Here is a 20,557-nt window from a genome sequence, read left to right as displayed (position 1 = left end):
TTTTAATAGGACACCAGTGCGGTGGATAAACAAGGTCATGGTGAAACTAGTTTTGAAAAGACTTGGCACTTCTTTTGACTTAGCTGGTCAGCTTATACATGGATATTGAGATATCTGTTATCTGTTGTTGCAAATATTGTCTCTTTTTTATTAATAGAGCTCAAGCTCCTTGTCATAATTCACGCTGTTGTCACATTTATATTTCTAAAACCCGTTGAAATGTTCTTTGTCACGAGAAACCAATTCTAAATGGATGTTGAAAGAAGACTGAAAGTGAAGTGACCCATTGTGAGAATGTGACGGCTAAGCCGTTGAGCAACGCAAGGCAGCTTCAATCCATGTCACACATCTAACCGTCGCACAAGAGCAGCCGATTTGTCTCATTTCTTCTACAGTTATATCTTTCCTGAATCACACAATGCATCTCGCTACTCTGTTCTTTCTTTAGACAGATATGCAAATTTCACAAATTTCTTTAAGTCGTTCATATGCATGCAAAAAAATCAAAAATTGGTCAGTGACATCATCAGGAACCCAATGGCAAGCTGGTATCAGCTAGCAATTTGATTAATTCAGATTCCATCTGGTTTATAAACTTAACAAACTCCTTGGAAAATAAAAGACCCGCTACAGTGTGCCAAATCAGCTGCCTGGCACAGGGCCGACACTGGGTACGCACCATGGCCTCCTAGCTCGAATTCTTTCTCTCTCCTCCCTTCTATTTTGTGTCAGAGATTAAAAATAGCAAGTGGCCTTCTGCAGAATAAGCAGTTCATGGATTCTGGCTCTGACGCTGTGTTTGCCTGGAGAGGCCAGCTGTCACCTGCATGCAGGAAGAGTAGGCCTCACCACTGATTCTCAATACACAGTGGGCTCTGGACTTTGGCTGCAAGACAAAATGGGTGTGTATGCTCATCCATTTTACAGTGCTGGAAAATTTTTGGTGCCTATAACTTAGATTTTAAAGTTATACAATCAGGACATGTGTTTGAATATTTCTGTACTTCATGCTGAAAAAAAAATACACATTTGGAAATGAAGAAACAAATGAAGAAAGAGTCAAAAATTATATAAAATAAGCTTGTCCACAGACATCAATAATATGTCTCTCAAAAACATGATATGATAATTTGACGAGAATGACTTTAGAAAACTCAGTGTTGATGATGTGACGCCAGAACGATTCTCTTCCAAGGCTGGAAAGAAGAGAATCAAGTTAAGCTTCTCTAATCTGTAAAACAATCAAAATACTAAAGCTGCTGCATTTAGAATTAATGAGAGACCAACCTTGTGAACACTTAGAAATTAGTCTGAGCAATTTTCTGCGGATATGGGCTCATTTTCTGCTTCAGAACATTACCATCAAACAAACCTGATTTGTGTGTGAAGGCTTTAACAAATATTACAGCAAGTTCACAAAGTCAGCCTCTGTGTCAGAGCTGGAGTTTGGATCAGATGAAATCCCTGTGTGTGTGTGGCTTCTAGCTCAAGGAGGGAGCCGATGCAAATATCAATCAAAAGCTGGATTGACACGTCCCGTCAAGTTTCAAACCTTGATTTTAAACTTGAAGTTGCGTAAGAGTTGCAGTTAAGAGTTAAAGAGTTTATATTTTTAAAATCACATCAAATGGCAGAAGGTGGAATATTAGCGATTTCAACAATTTATTCATTTATCCAACAATTTATTACTTCTAGCTAACTAGGGCTATTAATTTGAGCTATTTTAACCACTCGTTTATTTGGCTACTTTTAGCAACCTATTTCAACCACATGTATTACGTTTAACTTGCTGATTCAACCATTTATCCATTCCATTTTTACTGTTTTTTTTAAATTAGCTGAGCTTCACCTTTCCAAATTCACCCAACGGTTAAAGCACCCCTGCTTGAAAGTCACTCAGCTATACAAATCAGATAAGTTTTTTGTGTATGTGTGTGAGTTGAAAAAGATATCAAGACAGCTCATAGTGAATCGGTTTATGCATTTCTATTCATAAATATCAGTGAATTCTTCCACATTTAAGGCATGTGTAGTCTCTTCTGAATATCAACTTGGAAATGGGAAAAAATAAAAGCTGACTGATTAGTAAGATTCACCCACAGAGATGAATAGACATAAATAGAATTTCTAATATTAACATTGTTCATTTACATATATGTACAAAACATTCATTACAAGTTTTGGTAAGTCAATTTGCACCACCCAATGAGACTAACAACAAAATGTAGCAACCAATTTATTGGCATCCCTTAGGAAGAAGAAGAAAGCAAACAATTGGGATTATCTTATCGCATGGGAAGGCAAGAAGGGAATATGGGGCACAGGAGCTGAGGCTGCCATATTTGTTATTTTCCTAGCTAAATTTTTTCCTGTAGGGCATGAAGTTTGCAACTCCATTGATTTCAAGAGTGTCTGTTCCTGCACAGCAACAAGCCTGTCTAGATATAAAGTGCACCTCTGGCTCTGTCAACGGTGGCTGGAAAAGTCTTTTCTCTTTTATTGACTAAAAACAGAGCTGAAAAGCGAGTTAGTGAGCAGTGGCTACGTTGTGAGAATGAATAATGCAACCATCAATAACGATGACAAGGACAAGGACAAGGATTTAAATAAGCTTCTCAAGTCTTTCGGTGATGTCCTTTCATGCCAAGTTCGTGCCAAGTGTACTCGACCCCGTCGTGGCCTGGTTCTCTGGTATTGAGGCTTCTACATATTCAGATACATAATTAGACCCACTGTCCTGGGATTCACAAAGCTGATCACCCACCTCCGTATGATTAGCAGAGGCTTGTTTTATTGGAAGCCACTGCAGGTCCGGTTCAGTGGACGGGACACCCAGCGCCAGAGCCGCCTCTTCTCCTTCCTCCACTGTGGAACCCAGTTCTTCATCTTCAACTCCCTCGACCTCACGGCCTGCCTCTTCCACAGGACTCCGCCCATCCTCCAGCTCGAAGGTGGCTCGATCTTCCGTCAGGGTCACGATTTCTCCCCCTCTCCTATCAATCCCATTTGTCTCCATACCCACTAGAGGCTCCAGGCTGTTCAGCAGTGCAGGTGTGTCTTCCCCGCTGACGCCATCTGTGCCAAGGTCACTGCCAGCAGTATGGCATTCCCACAATGATTCATGTGACTTTCTGTTGTCTGACACAACTGGGAGAGGGAAGATGAGACAACTGGTCATTTTGATTACTCAACTGATTTAAAGCTATAAACACATCAGAGAACTCATTGATTTGTGATATGGACATCAAATTTTCTTTAAATTCACATTTGACAAGCCGAAAGCAGCAATATCTGGAATTTCTGACTGACAAACAACTTCAAATATTAATTATCAAAATGTCCTACTATATAATACTATTACTAAGAATAAAGAGCTCAAGCTGAGTGGTAGCATTTCAGCCTATTTTTTGCTCTTTAAAATGCACTGTAAACACAAAACAATGATAGTAACAAACGGGTCATTTGTAAGTTTGAAGATCTGAACTGATGTCATGAAAAGTCATTTTATTATTGTAGTTATTATTGCTTTATAAAGCTTTTTGGTTGTATTTTTGTTTTTTTTGCAGCCATGTTCAAACCCCATGTACATGTGAGGTTGCACTGACACACTATGAACAGATGAAGAGCCAAGTGCGCCGAAAGACCGGCGGCTGTTAGGTCACGTCAGTCGATCCCTTTACCATCAAACTTGTCTTTTTTTATGTGTAAATTATAATCAGGTGAAAAAAAACACAAAGGAAATGAAAAGGAAGTCTTCCGTCCTGGAGTTGGGCCACTGTGTCAGTATAGAAAGTTATTTCAATTACTTATGTGACTGAAGTGCTTCCATAGCAACAGGCTAAATATAGCAGCAGTGCCCCAGACAAGGGGACGCAAGACAAGTGTGACGCCCCGCATCTCGGCAATAGCAACAGCTTAGTTCTGCTTCTTCGCCAAAATATGCTCCCACTTTGGGGATTACTGACCCATATTTGTGGGTGTGCAGGCAAAAAGGTTAAAAACTGCACATAGAGTCCCAGCCACCTTTCTTCACACACACACACACACACACACACACACACACACACACACACACACAGGAAGAAAGCAACATTACTTGTACTGGCATCCATATTTATGGCTCCCCATTCCCCACCCTCTTTCAAAGAGAACACAGCAGAAGTTTCTGAATGTCAGCAGGCGAGAATTTGCTTCACATTTCCAAAATGCCATGGCATTTGGGCAGCTTGCGCCAATGAGAGGCAAAGAGGAGTGGAGGCGGGAAGGGAAAGGACTTGGGTTAAACATGGAAGATAGCAAGAAGTGTTTAGCAAGTGTTTAGTGTCTAATTGCACTGTTTATGCCATTAGCTGAGAGTGCTCTTATCAATGGCCAGAGAAGTCGGCTGCGTGCAATTACACTCTCACCTTTGGGTGACTGCATCGTGGGCTCCATGTTTGGGTGAGTTGTGGCACGTGTTGGATGAAGTTCCGGTTGAAAGTTTTCATTCAGTGAGACATTGTCCTGTGTCCCTGTGAGGACGCCATGAACGAAACAAACACCCCCTGTTACTTTCACATCCCAAATGACAAAAACATAAAAGAAGTGTTGTGAAGAGTTTGGTATGGTCTGAGCATGTCAGGACTGGATGGAGCACATGTATGGCACTGTGCTGCGCTCTGTCACAGCGTACAAACATACACATACATATGCACTGCAGTGCTCACACGAAGTGCTTTCAGCTCCCTGTCATCTGTCTTCATTAGTGATGGCTGCACGCTTCTTAGGCTGACACCATATGCTACTCATAGGAAACTGTGCGCTATACACCAGACATCACAAATACACACAAAACGGTATTCACATTGACACACGCTTACACTCAAGCCCGTAAGTGTGCGTATCAGCCTTTGCCTTCACAGAAACACAGAGAATAGGCCTGTTTCTCTGACCAGTCAAGTGTGAGGCCCAAAAACAAACAGAAGAATGAGAAAATGGATGACTGGGTGACACGATGCGTGAGAATCATGAATGGTGAACGGGGACCATATTGTTATGAATGCAGACCATATTGTTATGGATGCTCAGTGTTGACACTGACACAAAGTTGCTGGTTGTCTAAAAAGTTTCTTGACTTCTTGTGCAGCAGCAGCAGTTTCTATCATTATGTTAGACTGTTTTTATAATTGGCTCTCAGGGTGACAATGCCAGTCTGACGGTCTACCACTTTGGTTCAGACTAAACTGGTCCCAGTGAATCCTAATGACTTTGGCGGTGACCCTCTGACTTTTCCTCTAGTGTCAAAGTGAGATTGACATTTGTGGTTTTGATTGAAATGTCTCAATAACTATTGGATGGACTGACACAAAATTTGGTACAAACAATAATGCCCCTGGGGAGAAATTATAATAACTTTGGCGATCCTGGGTCAAATTTTTAATTTGCCCAGTATTCTGGTTTGTGACCAAATGATTGCAAAACTAATGACATTCCCATTAGCCTCAGCTGCATTTTGTGTTTAGTGTGAATTAACAAATATTAGCATACAAACAACTCTAAACAAAGGTGTTGAATTTATTATGCTAAACATCAGCATGTTAGCAGTTAGCTTGAACCTTGTCGGTCTCACAGAAGCGCTAGCATGGAGGTACATTCTCGTTTCTCCTGAATTTATCCTTTAATTATAAAAAGATTATTTCAAATAGCCACTGCCATTTAGTGACTAACTTCAACTGCGTATTAGCAACAATTAACTACATAACTACTGTAACTAGGGGTGGGGAATATGGGCACAATTTAACTTCATGCTATATGTAACTTTATGTTGTAATAAAATCACAAAACAGAGAATTTTCCAAACATTCTAAGCAGAAACTGTTCATAGATAAAATGACTACATTGCAATACTTTTACAACAGTATCAGTTTCCGGTTACCAGTTATCAGGTGCAATTTACCAATCTTTCCATTTCTTGTTACTTTATACTTTCATTACACAGTATTTTTGAGGCTTTTTAATGATGCCACATTTATTTGATAACTTCAGTTATTAGCTTTTCTGTAGATTCAGATTATGAACTGAAAATATGAAAATGAACAATTACTTCAAATAAATGTATTATTTTGAAAAACCCACCAATACCGATAATCAGGAAAATGCTGAACATCGGATCCAATAACTGTCCGGGCTGATGAATGGTCTATCCCTGCAGCTGTGTTGATTAAATAAAGAAAATAGCATATCATGTTGTACTATGACACTACAGCCATCAAAAGACAAAATAGTTCACCAGAGGAACATATCTTCTTCATTAAGCTCTAATAGCTTGTGTGTCGCTTTGAAACTTTGCTACTTCATCCGTGTGCAGTCTTCACGCTTTGAGAGAGGGGCCTTCGAGGAGTTTTCTAGACTCCCTTTTAAAGCCACTAATAAGGTGCTGTTGGTTACTGGTATGAGGAGCAAAGCCCAGACTGAGCACATCAGAGTGTCTCCAGCAGCACTCAGCAGCAGCCACCAGTGACTTCCTTTAAACCTTACTGGCAGCTGCTGGCCCAGATGTCTAACTGTCTCCCCCCTTTCTCACACACAGATACAACATCCTGTATGTTCATATGAACCCATCCTGCAAGGATAACAGGCTGTCCTGCGTTATCCGAGTCTCCAGCATTCCAGATCATATATGCTGTCTAGCTCCAGGGTGACAAGGAAATGCTGTCATCTTAAACTGAGTAAGAATCTGTCACTAGAGCAAAACAGAGCTGTATGGGTGCACTCTGTATCCACCTCTGTCTTTTCAATAGGTGATGCACACTGACAGGCTTTCACTTGCTGTGTTACATTTCAGTTTGCACTCATTCAGCACTGGGGGGGGAGGAGTGACTGCAAGACTCCTGGGGATCCATCAATCACAACTTTATCTGACTCACTGCATCGATGTCAGTGTTATTGTTTTTGCCGCTCTCTCTCATCCGGAGACCACGTAGTCACCTCTAGTGTTCTCCAGGCTGCAGGTAGGCAGCCAAGGCCCTCCATCCTATCCTGTTTGCCTTTAATATCCATCAGCCCAACTTCACATCACATCAAGGCCACAGACGCTCACATCGCTCTCTATATTTCCATCTCCCTAACTGTGGTGGACAGCGTGGTCGTCAGGCACTCTGGGCCCTCGCCTACAAATTCCCTAATAACGGCACATTCCCCTAAATGTGTTTGTAATGTGGGCAATCATTTTCAGTAATGGATGCTTGTCAGTTTTATAGCGGTGAGAATGACGGTCTCATGACAGGGCACCTCCATTCAGCCGCAGCCCCTCCACCTCTCTGGCTCATACATAGTACAACATCTCCCTCCAGTGGCTAAAGCGGGGAAGTATTTTCTCTACAGACTTGTATTCTGGTTGCAGAATATGAAATTCTTTTCAGACAGACAATGGAGTTTGGGATAGCATTTTCATACAGTTAACATTTTTGCCAATTATTGAATTTTTCCGGTTTTATTTGGTTTTACTGTTCTAATAATGAGAATTGTTTAAAGGTGGAGAAAATCTGGCAGCTGTCTTAATTTAGCTTCCTTTAATTCATGTTACTTCTTATACACTAAGAAGAATGAATGGTATACAGTGTGTAATACCAGCTGAGTTAAGGTGGACCTTTTCAAATTAAAGTACATTTCTCCACTGCCTCACATATTCAATTTTTTTTAAAAAATATTAAAATCAGCAATTATTTTCACTCTAATATCCGAAGAACTTTGCTTTAATTAATTCCCAGAAAAACAAGAACACTTGGTAAATTAATCAATTCTCATTGCCTTTCCTAATTCTAATTTTTCTTTCATGGTTTATGATTCAGAAACTTTCCGGTGAGAATCTGAACGCCTTTTAAAATGAACTCAGAAAATGGGAGGGAGGAGCATTTAAAGGTCTCTCCTGCCCTTAAAACGTGCCCAACCTCTAACATTCAAAAATAACATTTTGCTACAGTGTAAAATTCAACACAAATCCAGTGGACCAAAAAAGAATCGCTGTGTGATATTCAGGCAGCCTGCTTCAGCCGCTGGTATCATGAACAGACACATGAGCGGGTGGTCAATGGAGTCAACACGTTGTAAACGGTGGGCATGAGGTGACATGCTTTCTGGGCGTCTGCCCAGATTTGTCCTGGCATGACATAGTGGAGGGCATGGATGGGCTAAGTGGGGCAGAAAGAATACATACTCCCAATTCCCACAGATATGCGGTAGGTCAAGCCTGAGACGCAGCCAGAGAGAGAAGAGAGAGAGAGAAAGACAAGCTGATATGAACATAAAACCTTAAAGTATTTCAATTTAAAAAAAAGAGAGAGAGAAGAAAGGAAATCAATTCAAACCAGTTCGCTACCTGGCGAAAATCTCTCTGGGTTATGTTTTTACCCATAAAAACAAAAACATTTCTATGATAAATTATCCACTAAAGGGACAGAAATGGCATTTTTGTCACGAGTTAAGTGCATTCTGTGGAAACACACGCACGCAGTAACTTGGTCATGTTTGCTCATGGTGTGACGGCAGTTACAAGTACCAACCGGATGAAATCCTGCACAGGAACACAGATACACACAGAGGCCGACACTGATGCCTTACTTCACAGGGAGGTGCAGTTAAGGTCCTGATAATATGGAACGGCTTTATAGACATTTAACTACAAATTGCAGTTATAATTTTTACCTACCTGGTTCAAAATGCATGTGATCACTTTTTACAAGGTGGATTATACAAAAACTTTGTAAAACAGTAAAACAGGATATAAATGTAAGGTGACTGACAAACAGGAATATTTTACACATAAACCAAAACAATTCAGATCCATGACAAATTAATGCACCAGTGAAACTGGAATGTGTTTGATATTGGATTAAATCATGAAGGGACTTCAATAAGGAGACTGCAATGTAGTACAGTGCAAATGCTTTAGTGTTTTGGTGTTTTGGTGAAAACATTTGGTCTTGAGGCCCACCTGGAAGACTCCACAGTCCTGAAACCTCCAATGTCTTCAGCTTCTTTTCTAAATCTGCAACTCTGTTTCCGAGGATCCTGCGGACCAAGAGCGATGGCTCAGGTTACTTAGGAATGGCAAACAGTGTTTGTGTGTTTCCCTGTGTCACATTTCAGTGTTTGCCTTAAAGGTGGAGAAGGATTCTCAGAACAGTTGTAACATTTGTTCGAGCAGTTGTTCAAACATTGTAAGTGTATTACCTGTTGGTGTGCCTCTGGTGCTGGATGACCAGGTTCTTCTCATGGATGGTCTCCAGCAGAGCCGTGGCCAGGGACTTGAGGTCGGAGATGGACTGAGGCGTGGCTGGCAGACTACAGCCCTGCTCTTCCAGGAGCATCTCCTGGACTACAGAGGAAGGGAAAACGGGGAGAAGAAAAACAGGGGTGACAGCAGCTAAAAGAGACAGAAGTTTTAAGAGACTAGAATGAGGACGTAAAAAGGAGGGAGAAAGCTCACATGGCCTCATTTACTCAGGATATGATGGATACTAAACTACAACCTGCCAATGATGCACCAATCAAACTTTCAACAGATTTAAAAAATAGATGCAAGAGAGAAAGTGGTGATATAGCAAGACGGGACGGGAGACGAGACGAGGCGGGCAAAACAGCATGACAAGAGCGAGACAGAGATGGAGAGTCAGAAACAGCTGTCTACTAGGTGACACTCTCCTAACTTTAACTCCGGAGCCCACTGTGCTGCTTCTGCCAGCAACTGTCAGTCATCATGGCAGGTTCATTTCCCTGCCAGTGGTGCTCTCCACCATTCAGAATACAATTAGTAACCCAGCTGGTGTCCAGGCGGTGACTTGAAGGATCGGCAAAAAAAAAAAACCCAAGTTATTAAATAATGCATTGAGGCGCGGCTAGAAAACAAAAAAAGAAACTGATCTGTCATAGTGAAGGGAGAATCAGCAGCAGACTTTATCTGTTCAAAAATGCTATAAAACACAGGAGAAGCACAATATTTGACCGGACTTCAACGTTTTGCAGATCAGCAGCTCTGGTGTCTATTTACGTCGGAGTTTAAAGAGAATTCAGAGCGAGGTGAACAGTTTGTGATTTCACCTTGTTTGGCTGAGAGGACTCCAGTGAGGGGACTGCTGTTTGATTTCCCATATGTGCCGGAGTTTTTCCTCCTCTCAAGAGCCGTCTGTGGAGACGGGAGAAACAAAAACGGGAGAATAAAGCTCGTCCTGCCACGTTTGATGAACATTTTAAATCAAAGCAACGGTGTGTACTTTGTTTTGTGCATGCATAAGAGTACACGTCTAGTGGAATCAAATGAATTTCGTCAGATTCCATAAGCCTCAAAAGCAGCTTTACATATCCTTTTCAAGAGAGGTGTTGCAACTGTACCTTGTACTTCATGATGTTAGATTTCAGCAGGTTCACCTCCTCTTGAAGCTGGCTGAAACGCTCATGCAAATACCTACAGTAACAGTGATCACAGTCAGAGTCTAAAACACTAACAGTTTAAAGCTGAAGCTCAGAGAATCCACTGACTGTCATTCTGTGCTTTGTGTCCGCTTACTCTTGCAGAGTTTCACTTTTATTGTGTTCTTACTTCTGCACACATTTAATTTTTAATTCTCTCGAAGTTTCTCTATTTATCTGTATTCATTCTGTCCACACCCACACTCGCCTTCCTGGGCGACAAATAAAGGATTATCTCAGCTTTATCTACATCTTCTGTGCAAGAAAGCGGGAAAGGAGAGAGAGAAAGAGGGAACCTGCATCTTGTAGAAAACACACAGCCTCTCTAGAACTTTGAGTGGAGATTAAGAAAACTAAAAGCAGTATCAGGCTTGAAACAATATGACCATTAGAGGTAGTTTTGTGTACTAGACATCTTCCTTGCCCCACTTACCTGTTCTCCATGCAGAGGGCATCGACGTCAATAATGCGTGCCTCACGGTTTCCCAAGACGTGGTTGAGCTCCACATTGAGTCGGTAGGCCTTCTCCCTGAACACGTTGCGCTCAGCCTTCACATCCTGCAGCTCGTCTGTCACAGCCTTCATGTTGTGCTCCATCTCCTCCATCTAAAGAAAAGCAACCAGGCAAAAAAAAAGAAACATAAAACAAGTGTTTGCAAAAGGGTTTGCTGAAAGTGCATTGTTTTCAGCAATCAGCAACTTAGGAGCTTGTTTACTGTTTGCAAGCGAGTGGCTCCACCAGAGCAGACACAAGTTAAGTGGCTTGTTCGAGAACCAGGTTCTGAACCAGGTGTCAGTGTGGGGTTGTTTGTATTTACCATGGCACAATTAGCAAACTATGTTTTATTACACTCTAAAAGGCTCACTGGCAGTTTCAGCAGCCACGCCCCCTCTCCGTCTCACTCCAGCTCTTTAGCTCATTCACATACGACCTCACTCTCTCCCTCTCCTTTTTAGTCTAGTCAGGAGGCTGAATGTGACAGCAAGACTTTGCTCTTACATTAATTAAGTTTTCTAGAAAGATCTGCCTCTCATCCAAATTGATACAGAGGCCGAGGAACTAAATATAGGTTCCTAAATAAAGGTCCATTCACCCCAAAAATGATTCGTGGGCAACAAGAAAAGTCCACTGAATCAAGCTAATGATTGGATCTGAAACACCTAAGAAAAAGTCTTTCGACAGGATGAGACCAAAACTAATTGTGCGAATGTTATGTGAGATCAGCTTAAGTTTCAATCATAACTGTTTTTGGAAAAAAAAGGAAGAAAATGTGTCAACCTGAAGCCCGGCTCTCTCCAACTGCCGAACTAGATCCTCCCGCTCATGTGCAGGGAAATGGCGAACCCCCACCTCCTCATCCCCCAGCCTCTGTCGCGTAATGGTCATCCTCAGGAGCTGCAGAAAAAACATTCTCAAATTCATTCTCAAGAACAGCGACTCATGCACAGGATTGCATGAGGGATTGCGTTAAACTCTGTCTAAGTCTATGTGTGCGCTGCTGCCGGTGAAGCCTCACCTTGTTATCCCCCTGGGCCTCCACAAGTCTCTGATTCAGCTCCTTCACCTCCTCGGCGAGCTGTTTCACTCGTTCTCTCGAGTCTCTTAACAGCTGAGCCAAATTCACCTGAAGAGAAAGTGGAGAATAGTATAGAAGAGTGAATGAAGTGAAGGACAAAGACAGTGAAAAGCGACACAGTCTAAAACTGCAAACCAACTTGTGATCCATCAGGTAGAATCCACCAATAAAAGCCAGTCAATTTGCGAACCACTGTCTTCTTCTTCAGCTCAAAGAAACAGGATAATACAGAAACAATTGTGACATTTATTACTTGGAGTTGTGTATTATGAATAGCTTTTCAAGATCAGGAAACTGCAAGAACAAAGATAAGATAAATAAAAAAAGTATGTTGATCAAAAACACCCCAAATTATTTCATAGGTATGGCTGATTTCTCTCTGGAATCATGCTTGTAGCTCTCTCTCTATTATTAATTAAGAAATAATTACTCAGCCAACATTATTACTTTACAGATGTCTAGCCAAAACATAAAGTAAATCTGTGGTACTGGACAAGAGGATTCCCATCAAAACTTGGCATGTTTGCAGATAAACAGTATAAGCCATAAGAAAACAGAATTCTAAACTTCTGAAACACCCTCTCAGACGTTCCTAGAATAACTCATAGGTAAAGTATCTATTTCATGGCAGACTTTGTATGGCAAATTACCTTTTTCTACAACCAATTTAGAAGAATCCCTTTATTTGCTGTATATAAAAAGCAATGTTATGTCTATGCTGGCATTATCCTCACAGCACTGATGTTTTGGTTTTTGTTTTTTCTAAAAAGACTCCTTTTCCAATGCAAATTCAGCAGCCAACTTTTCAAATCCTTGAACACACCAGTCCTGTAGGAATAGCGTAAAAGCCTACTTATAAAGTAGTGAGAGATCCTGAATTTGATGTGAACTCAGATCCCAGAAGTTATCCTCACTTTTCAAAATAAACATAACAAAAAGAAGAAGCAGTTTGATTAACCAATACCATAAGATATGCATCACAACATAATAAAGGCAAATCCTTTTTGCATTCTTGGGGGTAAGAAAGCCTGTGATATCATCAGCAACTAACCTGGTTACGTTTCTCTGGTGGTAAAGAGGGGTCGCCATCCTAAAATATGAAAACAGTTACACAATTAAAATCACTGACAACATTATACATAATGTTAAACAATCCTATTGAAATGACTGACTGTTTCATTAGACGGTGACAATAAACAACTAGGCAATATTGTGCACGTGGACAATTAAACATCACCCTGAAGGTATGAACCACTCACAATGAGTTCCCTGTACTTTTTCTTCAATCCTTGGTGGCGCTCCCTCAGCTGGTTGGCCATCAGCTTATACTGGTCTCTTTCCTGCTGACAGGTGTCCAGCTCCTTGGACAAAATGAGCAGGGCCTCCTTCTTACTCTCCAGCTTGCGCTTGCACACCAAGAACTACAGACACCACACACAAGGACAGAACTGAGGGCAATGGCATCACAAGATGCATTATCGTGGATAAGGTTATCCGTAGGTCAGCTTCCTCGGTGACCTCACTGTTACTCTGCTGCATTGCATGGGCAAAAAATCCCCACAGAAACACTCCAAAATCTTGTGGGAAGCCTTCCCAGAAGAGTGGAAGCTGTTATAGCTACAAAGCTGTCTATTTAGAATGCAATGTCATTAAAGTCCCTGTTGGTGTAATGGTCCCAATACTTTTGTCCACACAGCGTACTTGTGGTAGGCGGTGGTCAGATCACTTAGTTGTAACTGACCAGTTTACTACAGGTGGAAAAACACACACTGAAGCCAGTGTTTAAGGTGTAGATAAGGCAGCAGCAGCAGCAGTAAACCCTGATAGCTGTCAGGCCAGCTCATAACCAAATTAAAGAGCAGCTGCTATGGACCTGAATATGGAGTAGCAGTGTGTAGTAAATCTTGCGGAATGGTTTTGTAGCTGACAATTATTTCTCACTTAATAAAATGATCATTTGCTCGATATTAAAACACCTGAAAACAATTAAAATATAAATAAATATTTAATAAATATTAAATAAATATTTCTAGCAATCATTTAATCACAGCGGCTTTACTCTTATGCTCTGTAAATGAGCCAGGGGCCTTCATCTAAATGTCAGAAATAGCTGTTGGATTATCTCTAGGTATCAAATTATCAACCACCCATGTCCTCCACCTACAGCTTGGGAGTTCCTTCCTAACCTTAAACTTACAAAACTCACTGAAAGCCGCAATAATTCATGAATATCAAAGTTTTATTTTTGCTTAAAATTAGTTTTGATCAGTTCGGTGAAATATCCCAAAGGTATCACTGCAAAGTTCCTGTATATCCAAAGCTAACATCGTCGTGGATGGATTTTAGCAGTTTAAGGTGCTAACTACGTTAAGTCTTAGGGATACTTGCGTTTTCACCACTGAAATACGAGTCCTATCTATTTTAAATATCCATATAGGTCGAATCTTAGCCACAAGGTTTAAACGAATTTATGCTAGCAATGTTTACAAGTAAATGCAGCCCCGCAGGTGTGTTAGCTTTATATCTGGTTTATATAACTTCGCACCGTACGTGTTTAAAAGGTGGGCAGGAGTGTCACAGCATTTCCAACGCAGAGACTCGGAGACGGATGCTGTCGGCCTGACAGAATGGCATGCTAGCAGACCCCAGCAGCCAGTCTTTAGCCTACCTAGCTAAAGACGAAATAGTGCAGTTTGTTTAACAGACAGCTCCTCTTTATATTAAGCCACAAGACCAAACCAAAGATCTTTCCATATGTTCAAAGGAGCCCCTGCAAAAATCAGTCCGTCTCTGCAACAGCTGTTCACGGTCTCCGCCACTTTCTTACCTCGCTGACGAGCCCCTGCCAGTCACTCTCACTCCTCTTGGAAGACTGCATTGTCGGAGGTATTTCTACAAAATGACAGGATACAAGGAGCTCTGACTCTCCAGCTCCGTCCCGACTGCCTCTCCTCGTTTGTTTATCCTGCAACGCCACTTTTTTTTCCTCTCCGGCGGCTCTACTTGTGAAGTCGCACGGAATGAGCACAGAAAAAAAAGATAGAACTTCCGATATAACCTTCAAAATAAAATTATTGCTGAAGAAAATTTATTTGAAAATTTATTTCACAATAAAAGCACAAAGACTCTGAAAGATCACACTGTAAGCACATTTTACAGAATAACAAGTCAAAAAACGTAATGAAGTCAGAAATTTCTCCAACGCCCATCTGATCTGTAACACTGAACAAAATGGAACCTCCCAAAACAAGTGTGAAGGGCACTGAGGCCTTTTCAGTTAAACATATCAACCACAGGGTCATCCCATAAATTTCTACCACAAGCTTGTACATTCCATCCATCCATCTATTTTCTTTACCGCTTATCTGTTAGGGTCGCAGGGGGCTGGAGCCTATCCCAGCCGACTAGGGGTGAGAGGCGGGGTACACCCTGGACTGGCAACCAGTCAATCGCAGGGTTGTCACTCCTTGGGGCAACGTAGAGTAGTCAATTAACCTAAAGTGCATGTTTTTGGGATTGTGGGAGGAAGCCGGAGTACCCGGAGAAAACCCACACAGGCACAGGGAGAACATGCAAACTCCACAATGAAGGGCCCAGACTGGGGTTCGAACCTGGAACCCTCTTGCTATAAGTGCTAACCACTGCACCACCATGCTACCCTGTACATTCCATTATGTTTTGCAAATGTGCAATACCACTCATTTAAATCAAAAATAATAATAATAAAAATAATATATAAATAAAAATAATAAAGCAAACACCATTTTGAATGTATGTAACATAGTCTATAGCACCTTTTAATTGTCAAGGGCTAGACACTCTCATAATTGGAAAAGTTTCCATCAGATTTTTTTTTTCTTTTTTCTATTTTTAAGACTCTAAAGTAATTTTTGAATTCCTTTATTTTATTTAAATCATCTCTTCATGTCACTGGGTTGAGACTCTTGAACTGGGACACCAAGATGCTCCTCATCAATTGTGGAAAGCATGGTAAAGGTGGCAGCGATATCTTCTCTTCGAAACATTTCCTTCAAGGGTGTCTCTGAGTTCCACCCTTGGGTCTTGGCAAACTTGTAAACACATCCAAGGAGATCAGGAAACAATGACATCACATCAACTTGGGCTGCATCCTTGGCACTGCAGACAAGAAGGAACATGTTGTTACGAAGCGTTAAAAATCTGTATTACCTGTTTTTGAAAGACACACATGACAGAACAGTAGACTTAATGATTGTAAGTTACATCTACTTTTTATAATAACGTAAAGACGAGCAGTCAACTGATCAGAAATCTAACTTTTAAATTTTAGTTTTAAAATGGGAAAAAAGACATATATACATACACATACATAAATATACTGTACAACTATTAGTGCTTCGTACTGTGAGTTACCAGCAAAATACAATTCACCATAAAGGCAATGTTAGAAATTGGATTATGCCATTTCCTCATTTTAAGGCCCTGCATGACTTATTTACAAATAAAACTTAGATTAATCACTTACTAGTGCTCATGTAGGTTTCGTATGAAGCGCAGTAATCCCAGTATGTTGTCAGGGTAGGATTTGTTCTTGGAATCCATCTTCTGGACCAACTCTGGAGGAAACTGCCACACCAAAACTAATTAACATAAAGTGGAATTGAGGTTTACAGGAGTTACAGTTATGTTACAGTTACCTCATTTTTCCACTGTTTAAAGGATTTATCCGATGCACATTTTTTCCATGAACAAAGCAGGTCCTGGTCAGGATTTCGACACTTTGCCACCTCATCCCTGTTCCCAGTCCTTCTCAAGTACTCAACTGCCCTGAAAAAATAATTACTTCAGTTTGTAAGAGTTGCAGAATAAACACAATTTTTGAAAAAGTGTCATATGGTGCTGATTTAAATTGGTGTCAGAGGTGGAAATTGACCATTTGCAAAACCCCTTCTCCAAACAGTGGCTGTCCAATCACAGTTTAGCAACCCATCTAGGTACTACGGAGCTGGTATGCTTTAGATTTCTCCACAAGCCATATAACAAAGCAGGGTGCATGAATGAAAGTGTTATTAACTAAAAATCAAGCCTTGGAAAAGCTCAGTTCAACAAAAGAGGAAAGTCTATTGGCAACTCAAAGGGTCAGGGTTAGTCCAGACATGTCTGTCCATTTGGAACAGAGATTGATGTTCAGGTGTTTCACCCTTACCTTTCAGTGGTCCAGAAGAAGGGATGACTCAAGCATTCCTCCACTGTAGGTCTGTTTTTTGGTTTCTCATCGATCATCCATTCAATCAGATCCTTTGCCAGCACATCTTGAATATGGTCCAAAGTGTAAATCCCTTCATCAATGTTGTTCTCACATTTAGAGGATTTGTCACCAAAAGGATGGTGTCCTCCAGAGAGGATGTAATAACTGAGCATCCCTGCAACCTTAAGAATTCACAGACCACTTTAGCAATTAAGAAAGTATTTTTCACCAAGTTGTCATTGGAGCTTGTGTAGAAGAAAAACGAACCTGTATGTCAGTTTCCGGCTTGTATGGTATGACAGCGTCTTCTGTTAAAGTCTCTTTGGCCATCCAGCATTTTGTTCCTGCACTGCCTGTGCGGTAAGTTGTTTGGCCTTTGAGTAACTGTCTACTTATGCCAAAGTCAGCTAATTTTGCCCTTCCGTCAACATCTGCCGGACAAATCACACAGATGAAGTTAGGTATAATGATAATAAATTCAAATATTGCTGCTTTTTCTGAATTTCAGCAAATAAATTTTACTATTTCGGTGTATTTTAACTTGTCTTACCGATCAAAACATTCTGTGGTTTGAGATCCCGGTGGAGAATTGGAGGCTCTTGAAAGTGAAGGACCTTCAAACTCTCAAGAACTTCATAGACAAGTTTCTTTTTCAGCAGACCACCATCATTATTTCTGATATATTCTTCCAGGGTGTACTCACAAAGTTGAAGACCAAGATATCCAAAGTTGTCATCCTCTGCAGAGTCAACGTATCGTACAATAGATGGATTATTGAGCTTTGGAAGTCGGAGAAGTCCTTTCTCATTTTTGAGCTCCTGATAATTAGTTTTGGACATTCTCTTGATGGCAACTTCAGTATCATCATCTCTCAGCCCCAAGAACACTTCAGTACCATCACTTCCCTTTGCTATGCGTAATCCTGCATCATTTACAAAAATCATGCTCCCAATTCTGGTTAATTTACTTTCATCAGTGTTCCGAAGCTTTTCTAATTTTTCTCTCCACCTCTTGCTGATTGGTAGCCATTCGGGTGTTTTTGATAATGTAGTGGTGCTGAAGTGGAACGGCTTCACATTTGAAGTTGACTCCGGAATAGGAGCTGCTGTCAGGTCAGTTACAGCAGTAATAGCCTCATCATTTGAGTCCTCTTGCTTTTCTGTCTTCTCCTTCTTTTTCTTTTTCTTTTTCTTCTTTTTCTTGGATCCAGAGGTGGCTGTATAGTCTTCACTTTCCAAGTTGGGTGTGCTGAAATGGTTTTTTAGTCGTCTGAGATCTTCTTTCAGCTTGTCATTCATTTTCATATCTGCAGATGTCAGTATGTCCTCAGGCACTGAAGTTATCCCCAGTGATGTAAAGATCTTAACAGCATGTTCAACTGGAAGTAAGCTTGCAAATATGCCATACGTGTAGACTCTAGTGTCACAGGTGTGTTGGTCTTTTACAAAAGGAGCAACAGTTCTGCATAACTTCTCAACAAAGTTGGGATCCCAGTCATTTGTGCCTTTTGTTTTCTGTGTTATCACATATAGTGTTTGCAGGACAGCTTGCCATATATCAGGTCTTTGTTTTGTGTGAAGCTGTTGCAGTAGCTGGTGGATAATAGCCAAAGCATGCTCATTTGGTATTTCTTCCATCGTACAGAAAACGGCATGTAAACTGTTGATTGCCCTCATTACATCTGTCTTAGGGATCTTTGGAAGGCGACTGGCTGCACCTGCAATGTAGGTGTTCACATTTCCAGTGTCCTTCAGCCATTTAACACTTCCCTGACTGTATTTTTCCATATTTCGCCCAAAGACAGTAAAGAGAAATTCAATCATGGTCAAATGGGTCTGAGGATCCTCCAGCAGCATGTGACTGTCAAAAGCTTTGAACACTTCATCAGGTTGTTTCCCTCGAACAGCAATTTCCATATCCAGAAAATATCTTATTTTGGAGCATGATCTATCTCCATTTGAAGCAAGGTTCAGAATCATCTGAGATATTTTTTGGTTGTGTATGTGTTCAGGTTGAGTGACAGGTAACAATGTTACCTGTGCGCCAGCAGAAATGAGCAGTTTCACAACGTCTTCCCTGTCATTGATGGCAGCAGTTTGCAGGGGTGTGAATAGTTGTAGTCCCATAGGATCCAAACCATTTGGATTAGCTTTTGCTTTAAGCAGTTTCTCAACAAACGTTAGCTGAGCTTGGGAAAGTGAGACATAATGCAAAGGTGTCAATCCTGTTCTAGAAGGAATGTTTGGGTCTGCACCCTCATCCAAAAGGAAACTAAAAATATCACTGTTGTGATTTACAACAGCAGCAATCAGTGGGGTTACAAAGTCATTCCGTTCTCTGTATGGGTAAGCGTGATTAACGTTGTTGTCCTTTAAGAGTTTTTTGAGCTTCTTGAGGTTGTTGTTAATTATACACCGTATGATGGGATGTGTTTCTGTTGGGGGGGCAGTCACTTTTAACTCTATATTCATTTCTTCGCATCAGGGAACTGTGAAAAAGACAGAAATTGCGATATCATTGCACCAACCATTATGTTGAGCTTTTAAGTAGAATTTTTAGTGGTTTGTGAAGTTCAAGCAAAATTTAAATTACCAGCACTGTACTGAGGTGAGTACAGATGGTGGATTATTCAATTATCATTATACAAATCAGAAACTATTTCCAACCCAATATCTCACGTAAACATATCTGTGGGAAGTAATGAGGTCAGAACCTAGATGTCAAACTTTAACATGCTCTGCTGCTATAATAAATAAGAATCTTGAATGAATGGTATTTGCTGGGAAAAACTGCAACAGGTTGAGAAGTAACTGCAGCACAAATAAAGTCGAAGGTATACAAATTCTAGAATTTACTAATTCTCGTGATCTATTTTAGTTTAATTTACTGATACCGAAAGAGTGCCACACCTTGCCCTCACTGACTGTTTCAGACTTTGAACTTCCTCATTCACGTTGGAAACTAGAAATAAACTTTGAATAAGCAGAGCTGTGAAATACATGTAAAGTGAATACATTGGTTACTTTACCATCTAATTTACAGGTGAATGTTAGAGGATTGAAAGAAAATTAACTTACAATATTACAAGTCAGGCGTCCTCTGTAGTATGAAGAAGATCAAAATGCAAAGTGCTTTTCCTGTGTTTGTACTTGTTTCTCAGATGCACTCTCTCTCTGACTCAGTGCCTCTCTCTATCTCCTCCCCTTTACAAGGTGCAGATAACAAGGGTAATTTATTTATTATTTTACAACGCAGCCTTGTATAATGAAACAGCAGGTGTGGTTTCTCTCCGCTACTCACAAAAAAT

General features: G+C 40.8%; 2 protein-coding genes across 5 annotated transcripts; both read right to left on the bottom strand.

Moving 5' to 3' along the window:
• Nucleotides 1–1,961: 1,961 nt before the first annotated feature.
• On the bottom strand, nucleotides 1,962–15,043 carry ccdc149a (coiled-coil domain containing 149a). Of its 2 annotated transcripts, XM_046380010.1 has the most exons (12): nucleotides 14,851–15,043; nucleotides 13,283–13,444; nucleotides 13,075–13,113; nucleotides 11,964–12,071; nucleotides 11,726–11,842; nucleotides 10,880–11,052; nucleotides 10,369–10,441; nucleotides 10,078–10,162; nucleotides 9,211–9,355; nucleotides 8,972–9,048; nucleotides 4,407–4,511; nucleotides 1,962–3,147 (listed from the first exon to the last, which is right to left on the bottom strand). In XM_046380010.1, exons 1-12 carry the CDS (start codon nucleotides 14,899–14,901, stop codon nucleotides 2,639–2,641), a joined length of 1,644 nt encoding a protein of 547 aa, XP_046235966.1. In that variant the 5' UTR covers nucleotides 14,902–15,043; the 3' UTR covers nucleotides 1,962–2,638. The 2 variants fall into 2 exon arrangements, with proteins under 2 accessions (XP_046235966.1, XP_046235967.1); XM_046380011.1 differs by lacking the exon at nucleotides 4,407–4,511.
• An 83-nt stretch (nucleotides 15,044–15,126) lies between these two features.
• LOC124054250 (protein kinase C-like 1) lies at nucleotides 15,127–20,450 on the bottom strand. Of its 3 annotated transcripts, XM_046380007.1 has the most exons (7): nucleotides 20,328–20,450; nucleotides 17,801–19,738; nucleotides 17,518–17,681; nucleotides 17,209–17,432; nucleotides 16,700–16,829; nucleotides 16,528–16,628; nucleotides 15,130–16,160 (listed from the first exon to the last, which is right to left on the bottom strand). In XM_046380007.1, the coding sequence occupies exons 2-7, from the start codon at nucleotides 19,719–19,721 to the stop codon at nucleotides 15,938–15,940; spliced, it is 2,763 nt and encodes a 920-aa protein (XP_046235963.1). In that variant the 5' UTR covers nucleotides 19,722–19,738; nucleotides 20,328–20,450; the 3' UTR covers nucleotides 15,130–15,937. The 3 variants fall into 3 exon arrangements, with proteins under 3 accessions (XP_046235964.1, XP_046235963.1, XP_046235962.1); XM_046380006.1 differs by having other exon boundaries at nucleotides 17,801–20,359; XM_046380008.1 differs by lacking the exon at nucleotides 16,700–16,829 and having other exon boundaries at nucleotides 15,127–16,160; nucleotides 17,801–20,367.
• Between the last annotated feature and the right edge of the window lie 107 nt (nucleotides 20,451–20,557).

The sequence above is a fragment of the Scatophagus argus genome, chromosome 23, assembly GCF_020382885.2.
Source record: "Scatophagus argus isolate fScaArg1 chromosome 23, fScaArg1.pri, whole genome shotgun sequence".
Classification (NCBI taxonomy): Eukaryota; Metazoa; Chordata; class Actinopteri; family Scatophagidae; genus Scatophagus; species Scatophagus argus.
This window is presented reverse-complemented; position numbering and strand designations above follow the sequence as displayed.